The following is a 17,845-nucleotide window of genomic DNA, read 5'->3' as shown; positions in this document are numbered from 1 at the left end:
CATAGCTGATTGCAATGGGATGGTCACAGGGAATACCATTAAAGTGTATGTCTGAACAAAATTTAAAAAAAGTAAACATCTCTTTGCAGTACATGCCATGACTTGTTTAAAGACAACACCACACTCCATTCTGTCTTTCTCCAAAGCCTTCCTTTTTTTTTTTTACTTGACTGTTTTCTTTTATGTGTTCTGTCTCGTCACATGATGTGTAATCCCTTCCCCTGAAATCGCTGCACGTCTGTATCAACATACTGTACAAGGCGTTCTGCCCAGGAAGTTGGTAACTTGATGCCCCTGCACCCCCACAGTCTTTCCTTTTGGGTTGAGGACATTTCATGGCTGCTGTACAGCTTCAAATTGAAGATGAGTGTTGTAATAAAAACGCAGCAGCATTGTATTCCTGGTCAGCGTCCTTGACACTTTTTTCACATGAAACTGCACCCCATATCAAAAACTTCTAAGAAAGGTAAAATTCCAAAAGATGTGCAGAAATGTATCATCTTCTGCTTCACAGTGCCAGCAGACTGGAGAGACTTGTGGATAGCCCCTGTGAAGGTTTGTAGGCACCTGCTACCATCTTGAAAGGACTTTATATCCTGAATCCTGTTAGTAATTGGCAATTTGTGGGCAAAATTTAAAAAAAAAAAAGTAACGTCCAGTCGAAAGAGATTCCAAAAGCACTCTCCACCAGGTTATTATGGTCTAGGGGATGAATCTAACCATGTGCATTCAAATAAAGTAGGTGCCAAGGCTGTGTCCTGGGGTTTGGTTAGAGTCAGGAGAAAATGTCTATGTTGAATTGCACGCAACAGAGAGAGTGGGGGTTCAGTCGGAGTCTGCTTCTCAGGAACAGTTTTCCATCCAGTTGGACTGAGAAAATGTTGAATGCTGAGCTGCTTTAAACACCAGGGGGGAGAAATTAAAAGCAAGAAGAATTTAGCCTGATGTGGGAATTTAAAAATACTACAAGTACAGGAAAATACCTGTCAATCCATCAAAATCCATTGCGCTCCTAACTTCCAGTTTGAAATGACAGTGCCAGAACCTGTTCTGTACTGAAATCTGCAGTGTTGTTGGCCCTGCCTGAGTTTTTTTTTTTTTCCTGGACTATGGAACGCCTACCACTTTTCTCATCTCCATAACCTAAAGAGAAAATTATAAGCTCGCTGGATTTTGTGCAAGACTGTTAAATATTTTTCAGCATTAGCAGAAACTTTAAAAGAGAAGCACTGGTTAAAAAAAAACATTATGTTTCTTGTAGCAGTGGTGGGTTTTTCTCACAAGATAGGGCTGGATCATCTGATATAATTGCCTTCCCGCCATGAACATATTGTACTCGTGCACACTTTCAGGTTTCTGGAGCAGGCCATTCCTTCTGCGGATTTCCATGGAGGTGGTCTGTGGATAGAAAAAGCATTTATGTCTCATTTGTCCCTCCACTTCATAGCCAACACTTATTTGTTCCGTAAACTCACAGACTCCCCTTGTAGTTTTGTATCCACCAGCCTTTGCGGGAAGCCCTTTCTGTGGCTCTTACTGTGCCACATGCTAGTGTTTGCTTCTGATAAAGATTGTAGAAAAGGCTGGTATAGTGGTTATCAATGTATAGATCATAACCCTTTTTGAGGAGTGGGAATACAAGATCTCAAATGATTTTCCCACTGGGAATATACTCTGGGCAGTTAGGGGGATGTAGCTGGGTGTCCTTTCCTTTGTACACGCTGAAGGCATACGTGTACCCCATTGCTCTGTTGTACAACTTGAACAGTTTATCTGGCCCTTTTATTGGGAATGAACTGCTTGATACCCAGCCTGCCAGTGTAGTGAACAAGAGACTCATCCACACAGATTTTTTTTTTTTGTCCGGGATATACAGCTGTGAAAATTTCTCAGAGAAAAAGTTGAGAAGTGGACGAATTTTGAAAAGTTGATCACATGCAGGGTGATTTCGGGGAGGGCACTGTGGAGTTTATTTACTAAAACTGGTTTACTCAGAATCTTGTGCACCTGTGCACGGTAGCCAATCAGCTTCTAACCTAAGCTTGTTCAATTAAGCTTTAGCAATAAAACCTGGAAGCTGATTGGTTTCTATGCAGAAGTGCACGAGATTCTGAGTGAACCAGTTTTAGTAAATAAACCCCTGTACATTATCCCTGAAATAGAAGAACCGCATGATCATAAAATATCTTGTTCTTGGCATAACTGATGAATAGATGGGAATGTGATGAATGGGGTGGGTGGACCAGTAAGACTGTACCTATTTTTTTTGTAAGTCCCATATTAAATGTGCGGCTCAAAAAAAAATTTTTTAATTCTTCCACTGTTAATCGTTTCCATTCATTCGGATGGACATAACTTGAATTTGGATTATTGGCAATAAATTGTCGATCACAAAGGTAGCACTGGTCCACAATAGAAATTAATAAATCATTGGTAAAAAGTAGATTTAAAAAATTAATGGGTGCAGTAAAAGGAGGGATATTGACTACTCCTGAGTTAGGGGTTTTCAAGTGCATATGGGACACTGATATGGGCCCTAACTCTTTGGGGCTGGCCTGACACACCACTAATACCTGGCCTTTCCTGCAGAGGTACTGCACTACTGGTGGATGCTACTGCACTACTGATGGTTGCCTGCTCATCTCCAGAATGCATTAGTTTGGTGGGCACACTTTCCTCCTCTGATTCTTAAAGACCCTCTACTTAACACTGGTTCGTATTCAGAATCCGACACAGAGACCCCCCCCCCCCCCGCTGCTCTTGTGGGTCATACTGAGGATTTGAAATACCTCCTTGCTGGTAAGGAATTTTTTAGACATAGTGTACACTGGCTGTGGTGACGCACTGCATTTATTGGGACACTGGTACAGATGTGGCTGCACTGATGAGGTGCGATATTGAGGCTTTTCTGGCAGGCGCTGGTGAGGCTGCACTGAGGAGGCTCAGATGTGCACTGGGGGGGGCTCCCTTGATGAGGCTCAACTGATAGATACTGATGAGTGCCCCCACAGTTATAAGCTTTTGTATCACTTGCCCCACCCTATTAGATTATAAGCTCTTATGAGCAAGGCCCTCTTAACCCTCTTGTATTTTATTGTATTGTAAATGTACTGTTTCCCTGTATATTGTGCTGTGCAATCTGTTGGTGCTATATAAATCCTGTAGAATAATAAGCAGCACTGTAAAGAAGTTATAAATGTGCGACTCACTGTGCTGGAATAGACAGTTGTTCTCTTGCACTTCATGTCTGTGTGAGGGAAGGATAACCATCAAACTTTGGATGATCATCGAACACAGCGATCATGTGGTAAAGGGCCGTTGTGATTGGTCCTTTACTATGACCGGTGATGCACAGTGATCACAGACACTTCCCAATATGCACCTCGGGGCTCACAAGAAGCGCATTCTCAGAAGGACGTCTATAGACACCCTCCCAGAACAACATAACCATGCTGTAGCCATGTTCCGCCAGAGTGCAGTATTGAAGTGGTTAAAGAGACAAAACATGGGGAAATATGCATGTATTAGATAGGTGTAATGAATGTTTTTCTTTTTTGCCCAGGCACACACTGTGTTTCAAAATGTTTTGTAGTCATTACATCATTTTTAAACAAGTCAAGCTTTTCCGTGATAGAGTTGGTTGCAGAGTATTCTAGACTGATTTTCATTGCTAGGAGAGTAAGAAAAACTTTTTTTTTTTTTTTTTTAATAAACATTAACCCAGAATGACACTGAGTGTTTCTCATTCTAGGATTAGTGGCAGATGGGGAAAAAGCCTCCAACAAGCTGACAATGCCTGTGATTAAGGATCTGTCTGGTGAGTTCTGTACATGTCCTTTAATTGTTACAAAGCAGATAAAGCTTTCCAAACATACTACACGACAGTTGCTGGATGTGGCTGCTTTTGGCTGTAGTGAAGTATAATCTTATTTATATGGGCGTCGGAATACAATCATACTTGATAGGAACAATCATTGCTGTTCTTTTCTGTACCAGTCTGTTCCCTACATTTAGAGTACTTGTAAGCCCAGCAAACCTTTTTTTAATGGCCATTTGTAAGTTTTAACAGTTGTATCCTTGCTGGCACTGCTAGTGTCCAGTTCTGCCCTCTATGATATTCTGATTCATCACCTGGCAAACACTAATGTAATGATGAAGCACATCTAATTTTAATGATTATGTCACTAGCTTGCAATCGCTGTTCATTTCAAACATTAGTGATTTGTAGCTGCTACCAAATTACCTGTCTGACATACAGTTAAAGTATATTTCGACTTTTGCAGTCAAATTGGGATAACACCTACTTTATATTATGTTCCCATTCACATAGCATAACTTTAAATAAAAATTGCAGGCCATGCATTATGCATTCCTAGATTGTAAGCTCGAAAGAGCAGGGCCCTCGAACCCCTCGTGTATTGTATTTTTACTGTCTTGTCTCATGCTCCATTTCCTCAAGCTTAACCTCTCCAAAACCAAACTCCTCGTCTTTCCCCCTGCCCACACCCCCCTCCCCCATCCTATCCATCACCACCACCAACACCACTATCATTCCCGCCCCGCAAGCCAAAGTCCTTGGCGTCATTCTTGACTCGAACCTCTCCTTCCTGCCTCATGTCAAATCACTTACAAACACCTGCAGGCTCCATCTCCGCAATATTGCCAAGATACGCACCTTCCTCACCCCAGACACCACCAAACTTCTTGTACACTCCCTCATCATCTCACGCCTTGACTATTGCAACTCTCTTCTCACTGGCCTACCCAAGTGTAGGCTCTCCCCACTCCAAACCATCCTGAACTCAGCGGCCAGACTCATCCACCTCACCACCCGCTCCACCTCTGCCCCCCCCCCCCCCCCCCTCTGCCTCTCCCTCCACTGGCTCCCGATTGCCCAACGCATCAAATTTAAACTTCTAATCCTGACCTACAAAGCCGTTCATAACACTGCCCCTGACTACCTCACCAACCTGATCCCCAAGTACCACACTACCCGTACCCTTCGCTCCTCACAGGACCTCCTTCTATCCTGCTCCCTGGTCTCCTCCTCCCATGCACGACTGCAGGACTTCTCCAGGTCTTCCCCTATCCTCTGGAACTCACTGCCCCAATCCATCCGACTGTCGCCTTCCCTCCCTACATTCAGGCGCTCCCTCAAAACCCATCTCTTCAGGGAAGCCTACCCCACCCTCACCTAACGGCCATTCTCCCTCATTCCTCCCACCACTTCATCCCCCTCAGCCACATCCTATTGTTCCACTACCCCCTCCCTCCTAGATTGTAAGCTTGAAAGAGTAGGGCCCTCTTACCCCTCGTACGCTGTCTGTTTTTGTTGTACTGTGCCATGTATTGTCCCCCCCCTCTATTGTACAGCGCTGAGCAAACCCTTTGGCGCTATATAAACTCGTTGTAATAATAATAATAATGTTCTGTCCCCCTTGCTACTGTACAGCGCTGAGCATACCCTTTGGCGCTATATAAATACTGTATAATATTAATAATAATAATAATAATTTCTCTTTCAACCAGTAGGTTGAATGAAAAAAAAAATGCTGATTCCCCCATCCACACATTAGAGGGAATCACATGGGGGAATCACTCCTGCTGTGCTATTGTGTTCTGACAAAGGGAAGCCGCCTCAGTGTTGCTAGCAACAGGGTGGTTATACAGAAGTCAGTCAATAGATTGATGTCTGTACAACCTGCATGCCCACACACGGATCAAAATTCGGCCTCTTCAGCAAGGACTGGCCGAATTTCAATCCATGTATGACCGGCTTTACATTTTCACTTGCATAATATTTAGCTTTCCCCTGTCTTTGTAATGCAAGTGATTTTGGCTAGGGAATTATGTTTATCACAATTAACAATGTCTGTAGTTTGCTGTGCTGGCAGATTTTTATTAATCAGTTGCACAATGTCTGTCCTAATAATGGGTTTAAGATTGCAAGGCTTGGATGGTACGTTGTGTGTTAATGCAGTTAAAAAATAACTGTCCCTTAATTGCACATTGAAAACTATTCTAAACAAAATTAGCTGCCTATAGTCCTATGTATAGTCCCCACTCTCTTCTCATTGGCTCACTGGCTGTGAGCCAATGAGGAGAGAGAGACCCGGGACACCCGAGTCTCCCGTGCACACCGCTGGATCGAGAGGGGGCTCCGCTTTAGACGGGCTGCGGGGGGAGCTACACACAAGGTAAAAACCCTTCAGCCTTTACAACCACTTTAGTTCTGTTTATGTATGTTATGTGAGTGGGAACACATAAACATATAATGGGAGTTTCTCAAATTTGACTGCAAATGTGGAAATACATTTTAACGTGTAAAGGGTCCTGTTTAAAATGTCTGTTTATTAAAAGCTGCTAAAATCTATTCACTGCAGATGTTATACTTTTGAGGTAAAGACAAAATATACGGTCTGATATTATAGCCAGTATGCCCACATCTAGAAAGTTCTGTTTACCTGACTTGCAATGAAGTGCCACAATCCCATCTGAGATTCTTCATCTGGCTCAAGGCTATGAGCCAGTGGTGTAACTCATTTATGGAGTGTGTAGCACACAATATGGGCCCCTTGGTCCTCCAACTCTGTTGTTAACCTCTTCCTGCGGATGTGGCGCATATATGCGGCCTCTCAGCAGGTGGGCTTTAACACCTATGTAAACAATTCTGTGTGCTGAGAGCGCACTCCCTACACTCTTACAGCACACACACCAGCGGGCACCAGAAATCTTCCGATGCATACTAGCGATCAGGACCATTCTGATCATGTGACAGCCAATCACAGCAGTCACATGACCTAAATGACCGTTTCTGCCTCTTGGCATTTAAAAGCTCTTTAAGGGCTGGAAATCAGCGGCGGGAAGGGGTTAAAGTGTATCTAAACCGAAAAACAAAAATGTCATATTTTCCAGCTAAAAAGAAGTAGTAAACCTCAACCTTAAAAACAAAGAAATACAAACCAAGACAATGACATAACGTGTTAATATGCATCGCATACTAACACATTATGTGAAACTTACCTTAAAAAGAAGCCCTCCAGCTGCGCGTAGTCACTGCTGACATGGCTTTCACCTTCACCCGGTCCTTCCAGGTTTGTGGACTTCGGTGGCTTGTATGGCCGAGCCGCAATGACTTCACTCCTGCCTGCACTTTTTACAGCACGCCGCTCTGAAGGAATGGCACAGGCATGCTGTTCTTTCACAGCACATGTGCCGGTGCTCCTTTACAAGTAAATATCTCCTAAATGGTGCACATTTAGGATATATTTACAGTACCTGCAGGTAAGCCGTATTATAGGTTTACCTGTAGGTACCAGTGAAAAAAAACTACTTTCCTACCACTTTAACCAGTCCTTATAGGTGGTGGATGCATTATTTTAACTTTTCCCAACTATGAACGTATCCTACTCTTCATCTCTTTTACATTGTAGGGGGAAAGGAAGTGTTCAATATATCAGAGTGTGTTGTTCGATATATCAGCCAAATTCACAAGAAGTTACAAAGACACTTGCATTTCTGGCAAGTTAAACTGGTATTTTTTTGTTGAAAAAATAAAACTAAAGCAAACAATATATCTAAGGACTGGCACGCTGCAATATTAGTTTTTTTTTGGGGGGGGGGGGGGTTTAATCTGGATTCAGTGTCCTGTGTTACAGAATAGTCTGCTCTGTTTACAGATTGCTTTACTGGTGGACTGTTTTTTTTTTTCTGTTATTATAAGAAATTGTTATCCCGTGCAATCCTGTGATACAGTTCAGGGCCTCTAGCACTGTTATGCTCATAGCGCTCACGTCTTCTGAAGCTGTAGTCATATCTTTGTGACAAGGCAGACAGGCTCTTTTAAATATTATTGGTTGAGTTCGGTATCCCACAACTGTGTATATTTTGTCAGGAAAACATCCCATCTCCGTTCTGATGGAGCTCTGCAACAAGAAGAAATGGTCTCCACCGGACTTCACGCTTGTGGATGATACAGGCCCGGACCACCGCAAACGCTTTCTTTTTAAGGTAAGAACTGCCTTTTCAAAGCAGATTGAATTTGGACCTCCAGCCCCATTGTGAATAAAAGGTAGTGGGAACTTAGCCCTTCTTATTTACCAGTAATTCAAGCCATTATATTCAGAGGAGTGTGTCCTCTATTGCTAATTGGCTAATAATTTTCCTTATGTTAACCCTCTGCAGTGATCATCTACATCTACTTTTCTTGCCTCCTGATAGAAGGAATGACACTTAATCTACATAAACATAAAATATTGGCAGGATTTATAGACACTACGAAGCTTTCACGTTCATGAAATGTTGCTTCCCAAACCTTTGTGACTTGTGTTATGTGCCAAACCTATGCAGACTACTACTTTTAGCGTTTTGATCACCACTCTGTACCACCCATGTCCTGCAACAATGCTGACGTTTCCTGATATTTAATGGTAAATGGCCTTGCCTTTGTTGCAATGATGAAAATAAAAATTGTGTATAAAAACTGTGAAAAATAGTGGATCGCTTACACTCCATGCATACTCATACCATTGTGTCAGAGAATAAAATCAGAAATAGTGTCGTACTCTGCTATTAATTACAAAATTTTGTGAATAAATAAATAAAAGTCCGGCATCGAAAGAGTACATATCAATATCACTGCAATTATATTACTGCTGCAAACATGTCCTTATTAAGTCCGTGACCTTGACACTTCTAATGCTGTTGTACAAAATAATAGCCGCGCAATCCACCAATTATAAAAAATATATTGTGCACCTTCACCGGTTGTGCTCTCACCTGGTGTGTATGACCAAACCTTTAAGTGAGGTCATAAAAGACTTGTGTTCTTTTAATTGGACTTAATGATAAATGGATTGGATTATCCCTCTTTCCCTGGGATAGATGGATGAACGGATTGTTCCCTCTTTCGTCTCCTCGTTTCCTTATGGATATTCCTGGAGCTGGATGGATGGACGGGAATATCCCTCTTCCCACTAGGGGTTCTCCTTGCTTCCTTAGAAATTTTGCTCCATAAGTGTAATGGCCATGGAATGTAATAAAAGAATATAGTGCCTTATCCTCTTTAAAACATAATTTATTAAATAAAGTAGTGCACTCACATGTATTACAAGTTAAAAACGCATTAAAATGTTGAAATTTGAATCCACAGTAAAGTTTTCCAATATTGCTGAATACTTGCTGTATGTTGCTTTAAGCGTTGTGGCATTAGAGCCCCTCCCCTACGTGTTACACCACCAGGTCACGTGGCTTAATAGGGGTGATGTATTCATCAATTCCCCCTGATAAAGTCATGTGACGCAGTGGCGTAACGCGTAGGGGAGGGGCTCTAATGAGAGGACAGTTGCAGCCACTTTATTATTTACCTGTTCAATTGCATGGTAACACATATTGCTAATCAGCCAATCACATGGCAGCAACTCAATGCATATAGGCATCTAGATGTGGTGAAGACGACTTTCTGAAGTTCAAGCCGATAATCAGAATGGGGAAGAAAGAGTATTTGAGTTGCTTTGAACATGGCATGGCTTTTGGTGACAAACGGGTCTGAGTATTTTCATGCACAACCATCTCTAAGGTTTATAGAGAATGGTCCGAAAAAAGAGAAAATACCAAGTGAGTGGCAGTTGTGTGAATGAAAATGCCTTGTTGATGTCAGAGGTCTGAGTAGAATGGGCCGACTGGTTCGAGATGATAGAAAGGCAACAGTAACTCAAATAACCACTCGTTACAACCAAGGTATGCAGAATTCGATCTCTGAATGCACAACCTGTCGAACCTTGAAGCAGATGGGCTACAGCAGCAGAAGAGCACATTGGGTGCCACTCCTGTCAGCTAAGAACAGGAAACGGAGGCTACAATTTACACAGGCTCACCAAAATTGGACAATAGAAGACTGGAAAAACGTTGCCTGGTCTGATGAGTCTTGATTTCAGCTGCGACATTCAGATAGTAAGGTCAGAATTTGGAGTAAACAACATGAAAGCATGGATCCATCCTGCCTTGTATCAATGGTTCAGGCTGGTGGTGGTGTAATGGTGTGGGGGAGATTTTATTGGCACTAGCAAGGTGTACCTAATAAAGTGGCCAGTCAATGTGTGTGTGTATGTATGTATATGTATGCCTGCAAACAACACTAACTTTGACACATTCATTCTTTTTTGGAATTGTCCAACCTGTACGTTGCTTCTTTTTCATGTAAGCATATGTATAAAACCCAAACAAGAAAACATTTAATATATTTCAGCTTACCAATTTGTTGATGTAATGGCTGCATTAGTATTCTTTTTTAGGGTTTTTTTTCCTTTATTTTCACCTGGTGATCCTGCCAGTAAGGTTGTTTATTTTAAACCGAACAAGCTGTCCTGCAGATATAGCAGTTAGAAGGTTGAGACAAACCATTTACCACTGACATGGCTGCTTGGATGATTAGCTTTTTTTATGTAAAACCTCTGTCCTAAAACGAAAACAAAACTTTCTGTAACTGTTTATAAAGTATTAGCTGGAGTTTGGCTGCAAGTTGTTAGTGTATTTAAATCTGCTAGTACAGCTAACACCCCCCCCACCCACCCCCAGACTGACAATGCTGCTGTCCAGAGGTGTGCTTCTTCATTCAGAGTGGGGGATCATAATACAGGAGGTGTGTTACTGGCCGGATCACCAGGTGGAAACAGAGGGTAAAAAAAGCCTAAAAATAGAAAACTGATGCAGCCGCCACATCTAATGACTGGTAACCTGAAATATATTATATTTTTGGGTTTATCAGTAGGATATTCACACAAGCTTTTGCCTTCAACACGTTTTAGCTCATTTCCTGCTAAAAAAAAAAAAAAAAAAGAGCGGAAATCGTGCTACATCTGAATTTTGTTATTGTGTAACTCAATTTTATGAAAATTCAGGAAGTCTGTGGTCAAAGTTTGTGCTACACTTCTCCCAAAATAGATTTTTCTGTTTTACTGGGGAAAAAACAAGTTATCAGTGTGATTTACTATCCTCTTCTCTCTGTGTAGGTAACAGTCAATGGAGTCACATGTCAGCCGAGCCAACCCAGCGTCACCAAGAAACTTGCCAAAGCCACAGCCGCCGCTGCAGCCCTTCAGGCACTGGGGGCTTTACCAAAGGAAAGCATAACCTCAACCACCAACTTCTGCAGTGCCTCCAATAGCACACTGTAGGTCCGTGACACAATGACGCCTCTTTACTGAGCCTTTTCAGCAAGAGAGGACACACTGTCAAAAGCAGCATCCTGTGAAGTTAGAATACAAAACTTCAGATGACTTATGATAGCTTTTTTTTTTTTTTTTTTTTTTTTTATTTGCATGATAGTGTTTTGTAATTGGGAGCTAATTGAGTCTGTGGCTTTTGTAGATGAAAGCTTGTTTGTAAACATCCAGCTGCTTTGTGGTTTATCAAAAAGACTGTTATCCTACTTTGTACCCTTGTTTGTGTCATTGAATGTCTTTGTCTGTAATGTCCTTGGCATCATTAATCCGGTAAGTTTTTTTTTTTTTTTTTTTTTTTTTTTTTCGCTTTAAAATTTATAAATTGAGTTATGAAATTGATACACCGATATCAAACTCCAGGTGCATTATGTTTTGGGATTAGTTGCTATAATGCTCCATGCGAGGTAAAGATATCAGTGTGCAAAGGCGGTGCTACCTTTAAGACCTGGAGCCTGGAATCCACAAATTTGTACTGGCCATTTGCTTGGCAATGACTCCTCTCCCCCAAAAGGTAAGATTATTAAAATATGAAGGAAATAACATCTTGCTCCAGTGATGCACTTCTATAAATTTATCAAAGTTAGAAATGTTAGTCTGTGTAGCCGCATCCAATAATCAGATTCATTTCTGTCACAGTTTAAATTCTTTATGCCCGATACAGCACTCCTCTTCCCATTTTGTGCAGAGACCAGACTCTGAATCGTGTTCATCACTGATGCTGACTTACTGACAAAGGCCTTCGTTTATCCTTGTTGTTTTTCTGTGTTGTGCCTGTTTTTCTCTTATTTTTTTAATCTTGTAGCTTCATTGATGGAGCTAATTTATCTTGGCCCGAACAGTGGTCTGTAATTCAAAGTGACTAAATTGTAAATAAGTCTCAATAAATAAAATCTGGTACCAATAATAATGTCTTGTGACTCATTTATCTACAGTTTATCTGTGCTCTAAATCTTCTAGAGAGAATAACCCAACAGTTTTTTGTTTTTTTTAAAACAAAATGGAAAGTAGGTGTGACGGGCCGCCTGGCACCCCGCTTGAGTGCCTTCGTCTGAGAACTGCTTCCTTGTCACTGGGACACAGGACCAAGGTATTATAGCTGGGCATTGCACCCAAGGACTAGACGACACTAGCTTAGGTACAGCTAGAACTCAACTTTAGCGATTCCAGTGAAGGGACGGACGCTGCTCAGACCGACACAAAGTGTTCTGGGATGCTGCTCCTATCCATATGCCGGAGGGGTGACTTTCTTTTACTACCAGCTTGGAACAGCACTATAAGGGTTTCTCTGTGGAACTCAACTATATTTAAAATTCACACAGAATTTATACCACACAGAATCAGCTAAGAGTTTGATCACATGATCCTTTACAATGTAACCTGTAAACGGTAATATCATCAGTACATCTAATGAACAGCTAACATTTAACAGTGATCTCATCGAACCGTAATTGAATTAACATCTAGCAGTGATATAATTAACAGTAAGCTAATCAACAGCCAGGCACTCAGACCAGTCAGGAACACACCCCAGGCAGCAAACCCATACCCCTGGATATACAAAGTACATTACACATGTGGTCTTTCAGGTGCTTGTATAATCTGTCCAGTAGAAAAGTCATCATAAGACCAAACTCATACAATATTCCAACAGTATGAAAAATGTGGAATTAATTTTATCTTCATAGTTTTTTTGAGGGGGATTGTTAATAAATATTTCTGTCCCAAGTGTAGCTTCTCCAACCCAGTCTGCAGGAGGGCCACCATATTTCCTCTGACCATTAACCTGTACAAAATTAATATTACACCTTCCCATCTATTCCAGAAGGGAAGCTTTATTGTCTTTATTCAGAGAATTAATCCAAACCTCGCTCTCATCACGTTCTTACGCATCATCACAGAATGATCTCTCTCCATGTGATCAGAGGCTGAACTGCGCTCTTTTCCATGCTCTGAGTGGGAGAAGCAGACAAAATCCCCTGTCGCCTCCATGAGCCAAAATCGGTGAATAGAAGGCTTGCCCCTTGTCCCCTCCAAAAGCCCTTGTCCTGGTTGGGTCTGTCACAGTGGGACTTATTAATTACTAAAAACATTTTTTTTAAAAAGAAACTAAGTTTGCCACACTCACATTGTAACAGATAAAAACAAGCCCATCAGTAAAAATAGCCATCAGTGTGTATCACACTCTCTCAGTACTCGCCGTATCACAGCAAAGCCGATCGAACGCGGTGACGTCAGAGCCCCTCCCCTACGCGTTACGCCTCCGGTCACGTGGCTTCATCAGGGGCTATTGATGTTTTTATCTGTTACAATGTGAGTGTGGCAAAGTTAGTTTTGCAATAAAGTGTTTTAAAAGGATAAAGCAGTATTCTTTGTTTCCCTTTATTACCATACATGTGGAGATTGCTGGAGTAATCTTTAGGAGGTTCATTCCCCAGGAGGGGCGGAAGAGGCATATTATATCCATTTATCCGTATGTCCATAGAAGAGGATTAAGTGTCCAGGTGGTTAATCAGGAACACTGAAGTGTGGAGAGATCCAAAGAAGGTGGTGGTCATCCAAGGGATCCTTCATCCTCATGTGGGATAAACTGCATTTATTAGCCTGATAGGCTATGAATTGAGGTGAGCGCATAATAGAGCAGCAGTGTTGCTATAAGGAACTTGGAAACCTGGAATTAATCCATTTGATTGAAGCTGATTTATGGGAAAGAGGACTTTTGTTTATTACACTGGGATGTTTTTTGATGCATGGGTGATTTTCAATGAGGATTTTTTGTGTATTATATTGGGATGTTTTTGCTGCATGGGTGGATTTTTAGTGGAACACAATTAAGAGGGTTATTGCATGTTTCTGAAAATTGATATATATGCACATGCTGTTTTTTGTTTTTAGGGAGCGCAGCACAATAATTTATTTACTTAATTACACTGTTAAATATATGTAGATCTTAAGAAATTATTACAACCCATGGGAAGAGAGCATATTGAAGCCGAAAGCTTTGAATTTATCAAAATTTAAATGAGACAGCAGACCTCCTTCAGTCATTTTAACTATTGAGCACAATATACATCATGTGTATATATTGTATGTGTGTGTGTATGTATATAGGGCTCCATCTACAATGGTAGCAATAAGTCATGATGGCAAGGCCCTCTCACCAAACCCAATGACACAGTAGCAGTGGTCCCTTGGGGTTACTTCGGTCTGTAGCACAGTAAAGTTTGTATCCTGGCAGTGGCTCCATCTCTCTGCACTCAGGTCACTTACACTTAGTCTAAACCCCGGACACTGCATCCACTATATCTGGTTTCGCACAGTACACACAATGTGGAAATGCAATTATTTTAATAAATATAAATACCTTTTCTCATCAGCAGTTAGTTATCAGTGTCCAGCAAAGCACTGGTTAAGACTTGTAGGTGGAATTTTCATTCTCCTTTAGGAGGATGCAGAACCCCTGACCTCTGTCTGGACTATGCTGATTAGCCCTGAGCAGAAGGCAGACATGCTAACCACTAAGCCACTGTGATATAAACCAGCAAAAGAAAGCTCCATTTGTTTGAAAAAATTATATAAATTTCGTATGGGTACTGTGTTGCACGACTGCACAATTGCCAGCTAAAGTAGCACAGTGCTTAGTAGCAAAAAAATGGTCTGGTTATGAAGGCTGTAAAACCTTCCGGAGCTCAAGTGATTAAGCCAAGCTTGACCATTGTAAGTATGCAAGAAATATAATTCCTGGAGTTGAGCTTTTAAGAATGTTTTCAGTATCGTACGTTTCTCAGTCCATTAATGTCCTTGAGAGAGCCAAGGACTGTGTAAGTTTTGAATATTTATCTGAAATCATTTTTGATCAGTCTGCTTATTGAAGGATGTACTGCTACAGACTGACTGTTCTTCATTTTCATGTTAATAAATGTCATCCACATTTTTTATTGTTCCTGAGTTTATAATTTATTCAGATATCCTGTGCTGACATCACCATCCAGGTGGATTTCTAAATATTGCATCATACCACAAAACATTTCAATAGCAATTTGACCCTTTTAGACTGAAGAAGAATATAGCTGTAACATAGGAGGTGTAGAAGCTGCCCCTCCTTACTTTCGTTCTGAAAGCGCTCGTTTTCTGTCTTTGATGCTCAATAGCAGCCTTCAGTTTCAGTACTTACTGAGCCAAAACAAGTATGCAAATTAGAAGTCCTGACTTCACACAGACTTTACTTGCTGCATGCTTGCTCATGACCAGTGTTTCAAAAAGTAATGAAATCACAGATAGCTTATTTTGCATTTTATATTTCAATATTTTTATTGAGAAACAAGCATATTAAAACGTAAAACAAGATGGCAAACAATAAAAGAGAAAAAGAAAGGGCCCACCCACAAGGTGGAACAAGATTCAGAATCATAAGCATAACACTGGTAGGTAAATAAAAAAAATTAGCAGACACTTATTTAGCATTTTAAAGGTATCCTGAATGCAAAAAATTAAGATTTGTTATTTCCCAGGGAACATCCATAAATAGCCATTGTTCCTAAGCCGTGCCTTGAAAGATTTGATGGTTATTTTGTATTTCTTCTATTTGCAAATAATCGCTCTAACATTTGTCTCCTCACCAAGATTCTTGCTGATGGTCTTGTAGCCCATTCCAGCCTTGTGCAGGTCTACAGTCTTGTCCCTGACGTCCTTTAACAGCTCTTTGCCCATGATGGTGAAGTTTGAATGGAAGAAAGAGATTCTGTGGACAGGTGTCTTTTATACACATAACGAGTTGTCAGTAGCAGCTTCTTAAATTGACAGGACTAACCTGTGTACCACATGAGCACATAGCCAGTCGGTGGGAGCCAGAATTATTGTTGATTGTTAGGGGATCAAACGCTTATTTTACTCACTGAACTGCAACTCAGTTGATAACATTTGTATTGTGTTTTTTCTATATTCTGTCTCTATCATTTAAAATACACCTGTGATAAAAATTCTAGACCGTTCATTTCTTTGTAAGTGGGCAAACTTACAAAATCTGCAGGGGATCAAATAATTATTTTCCTCACTGTACGTATTTGTCTTGAATTCCTCCTGAAAGACAGCAGTGTACTTTGTGTGCCTACAGCGTCATAGGTTTATACAGTGAGGAACAGAAGTATTTGAACACCCTGCAATTTTGCAAGTTCTCCCACTTAGAAATCATGGAGGGGTCTGAAATTCACATTGTAGGTGCATTCCCACTCTGAGAGACAGAATTTAAAAAAAAATTCACGAAATCACATTGTATGATTTGTAAAGAATTTATTTGTCTTGCACTGCTGAACATAAGTATTTGAACACCTGAGAAAATCAGTGTTAATATTTGGTACAGAAGCCTTTGTTTGCAATTAGAGGTCAAACGTTTCCTGTATTTCTTGACTAGGTTTGCACACACTGCTACAGGGATTTTGGCCCCCTCCTCCACACAGATCTCCTCTAGATCTGTCAGGTTTCAGGGCTGTCACTGAGCAACACGGAGTTTCAGCTTCCTCCAAAGATGTTCTATTGGATTTAGGTCTGGAGACTGGCTAGGCCACTCCAGAACCTTGATATGCTTCTTACAGAGCCACTCCTTGGTTATCCTGGCTGTGTGCTTCGGGTCGTTGTCATGTTGGAAGACCCAGCCACGACCCATCTTCAATGCTCTGACTGAGGGAAGGAGGTTGTTGCTCAAAATCTCACAATAAATGGCCCCTTTCATCCTCTCCTTAATACAGTGCAGTCGTCCTATCCCCTTCACAGAAAAGCACCCCAAAGCATGATGTTACCATCCCCATGCTTCACAGTAGGGATTGTGTTCTTGGGATGCAACTCATCCTTCTTTTTTCTCCAAACACGACAAGTGAAGTTTAGACCAAAAAGTTCTACTTTGGTCTCATCTGACCACATGACTTTCTCCCATGCCTCCTCTGGATCATCCAGATGGTCATTGGCAAACTTCAGACGGGCCTGGACATGTGATGATGTGAGCAGGGGAACCTTCCGTGCAATGCATGATTTGAAACCATGACGGCGTAGTGTTCTACCGACAGTGACCTTTGAAACTGTGGTCCCAGCTCTCTTCATGTCATTGACCAGCCCCTCTCTTGTAGTTCTGAGCTGATTCCTCACCTTTCTTATCATCAGTGATATCCCACGAGGTGAGATTTTGCATGGAGCCCCAGTCCGAGGGAGACTGACAATCGTCTTTAGCCTCTTCCATTTTCTAACAATTGCTCCAACAGTTGATCTATTTTCACCAAACTGCTTGGCAATTGCCCCGTAGCCCTTGACATGTTTATTTGATAACCCAGTTTTTCCACAAGGCTTTGGGTCTTCTGCAAGTGGTCCCCTCCCTCGCACTACATGGCTGATGGCCAGTTCTTTCATTCACTCTCACTTGGGCCTAACTAACCTTCCGGGTGGTTCGAGCGACTGGCTTACTGCTCTACATCTGTCTTCGTTTTGTAGATACTTGCACACCGCCTTTCAAGTCCATCGTCCACTCACTGAATATCAGTGGTTCTGCTCCCTTTCTGTGTTACCCAGACATCTACCAGCCTCCCTCTACAAAATACTACACTCCTTGATTCATGCTGACTTTCCACCTTACATCAGAG

General features: G+C 41.5%; 1 protein-coding gene across 2 annotated transcripts in view; it reads left to right on the top strand.

The window, feature by feature from the left end:
* SON (SON DNA and RNA binding protein) overlaps positions 1–12,129 on the top strand; it is a 134,083-nt gene extending 121,954 nt beyond the window's left edge. For both annotated transcript variants that reach the window (XM_089677951.1, XM_089677950.1), the window contains exons 10-12: positions 3,752–3,817; positions 7,895–8,010; positions 11,010–12,129. In XM_089677951.1, the coding sequence (XP_089534077.1) occupies positions 3,752–3,817; positions 7,895–8,010; positions 11,010–11,174 (347 nt within the window). In that variant the 3' untranslated portion in view covers positions 11,175–12,129. The remainder of the gene's footprint in view (positions 1–3,751; positions 3,818–7,894; positions 8,011–11,009) is intronic.
* Positions 12,130–17,845: the final 5,716 nt, after the last annotated feature.

Source organism: Staurois parvus, unplaced genomic scaffold (genome assembly GCF_062004578.1).
Source record: "Staurois parvus isolate SC_StPar_1 unplaced genomic scaffold, SC_StPar_1.0 ptg000195l, whole genome shotgun sequence".
Classification (NCBI taxonomy): Eukaryota; Metazoa; Chordata; class Amphibia; order Anura; family Ranidae; genus Staurois; species Staurois parvus.
The sequence above is the reverse complement of the archived record's forward strand: the minus strand, read 5'-3'. Positions and strand labels throughout refer to the sequence as shown.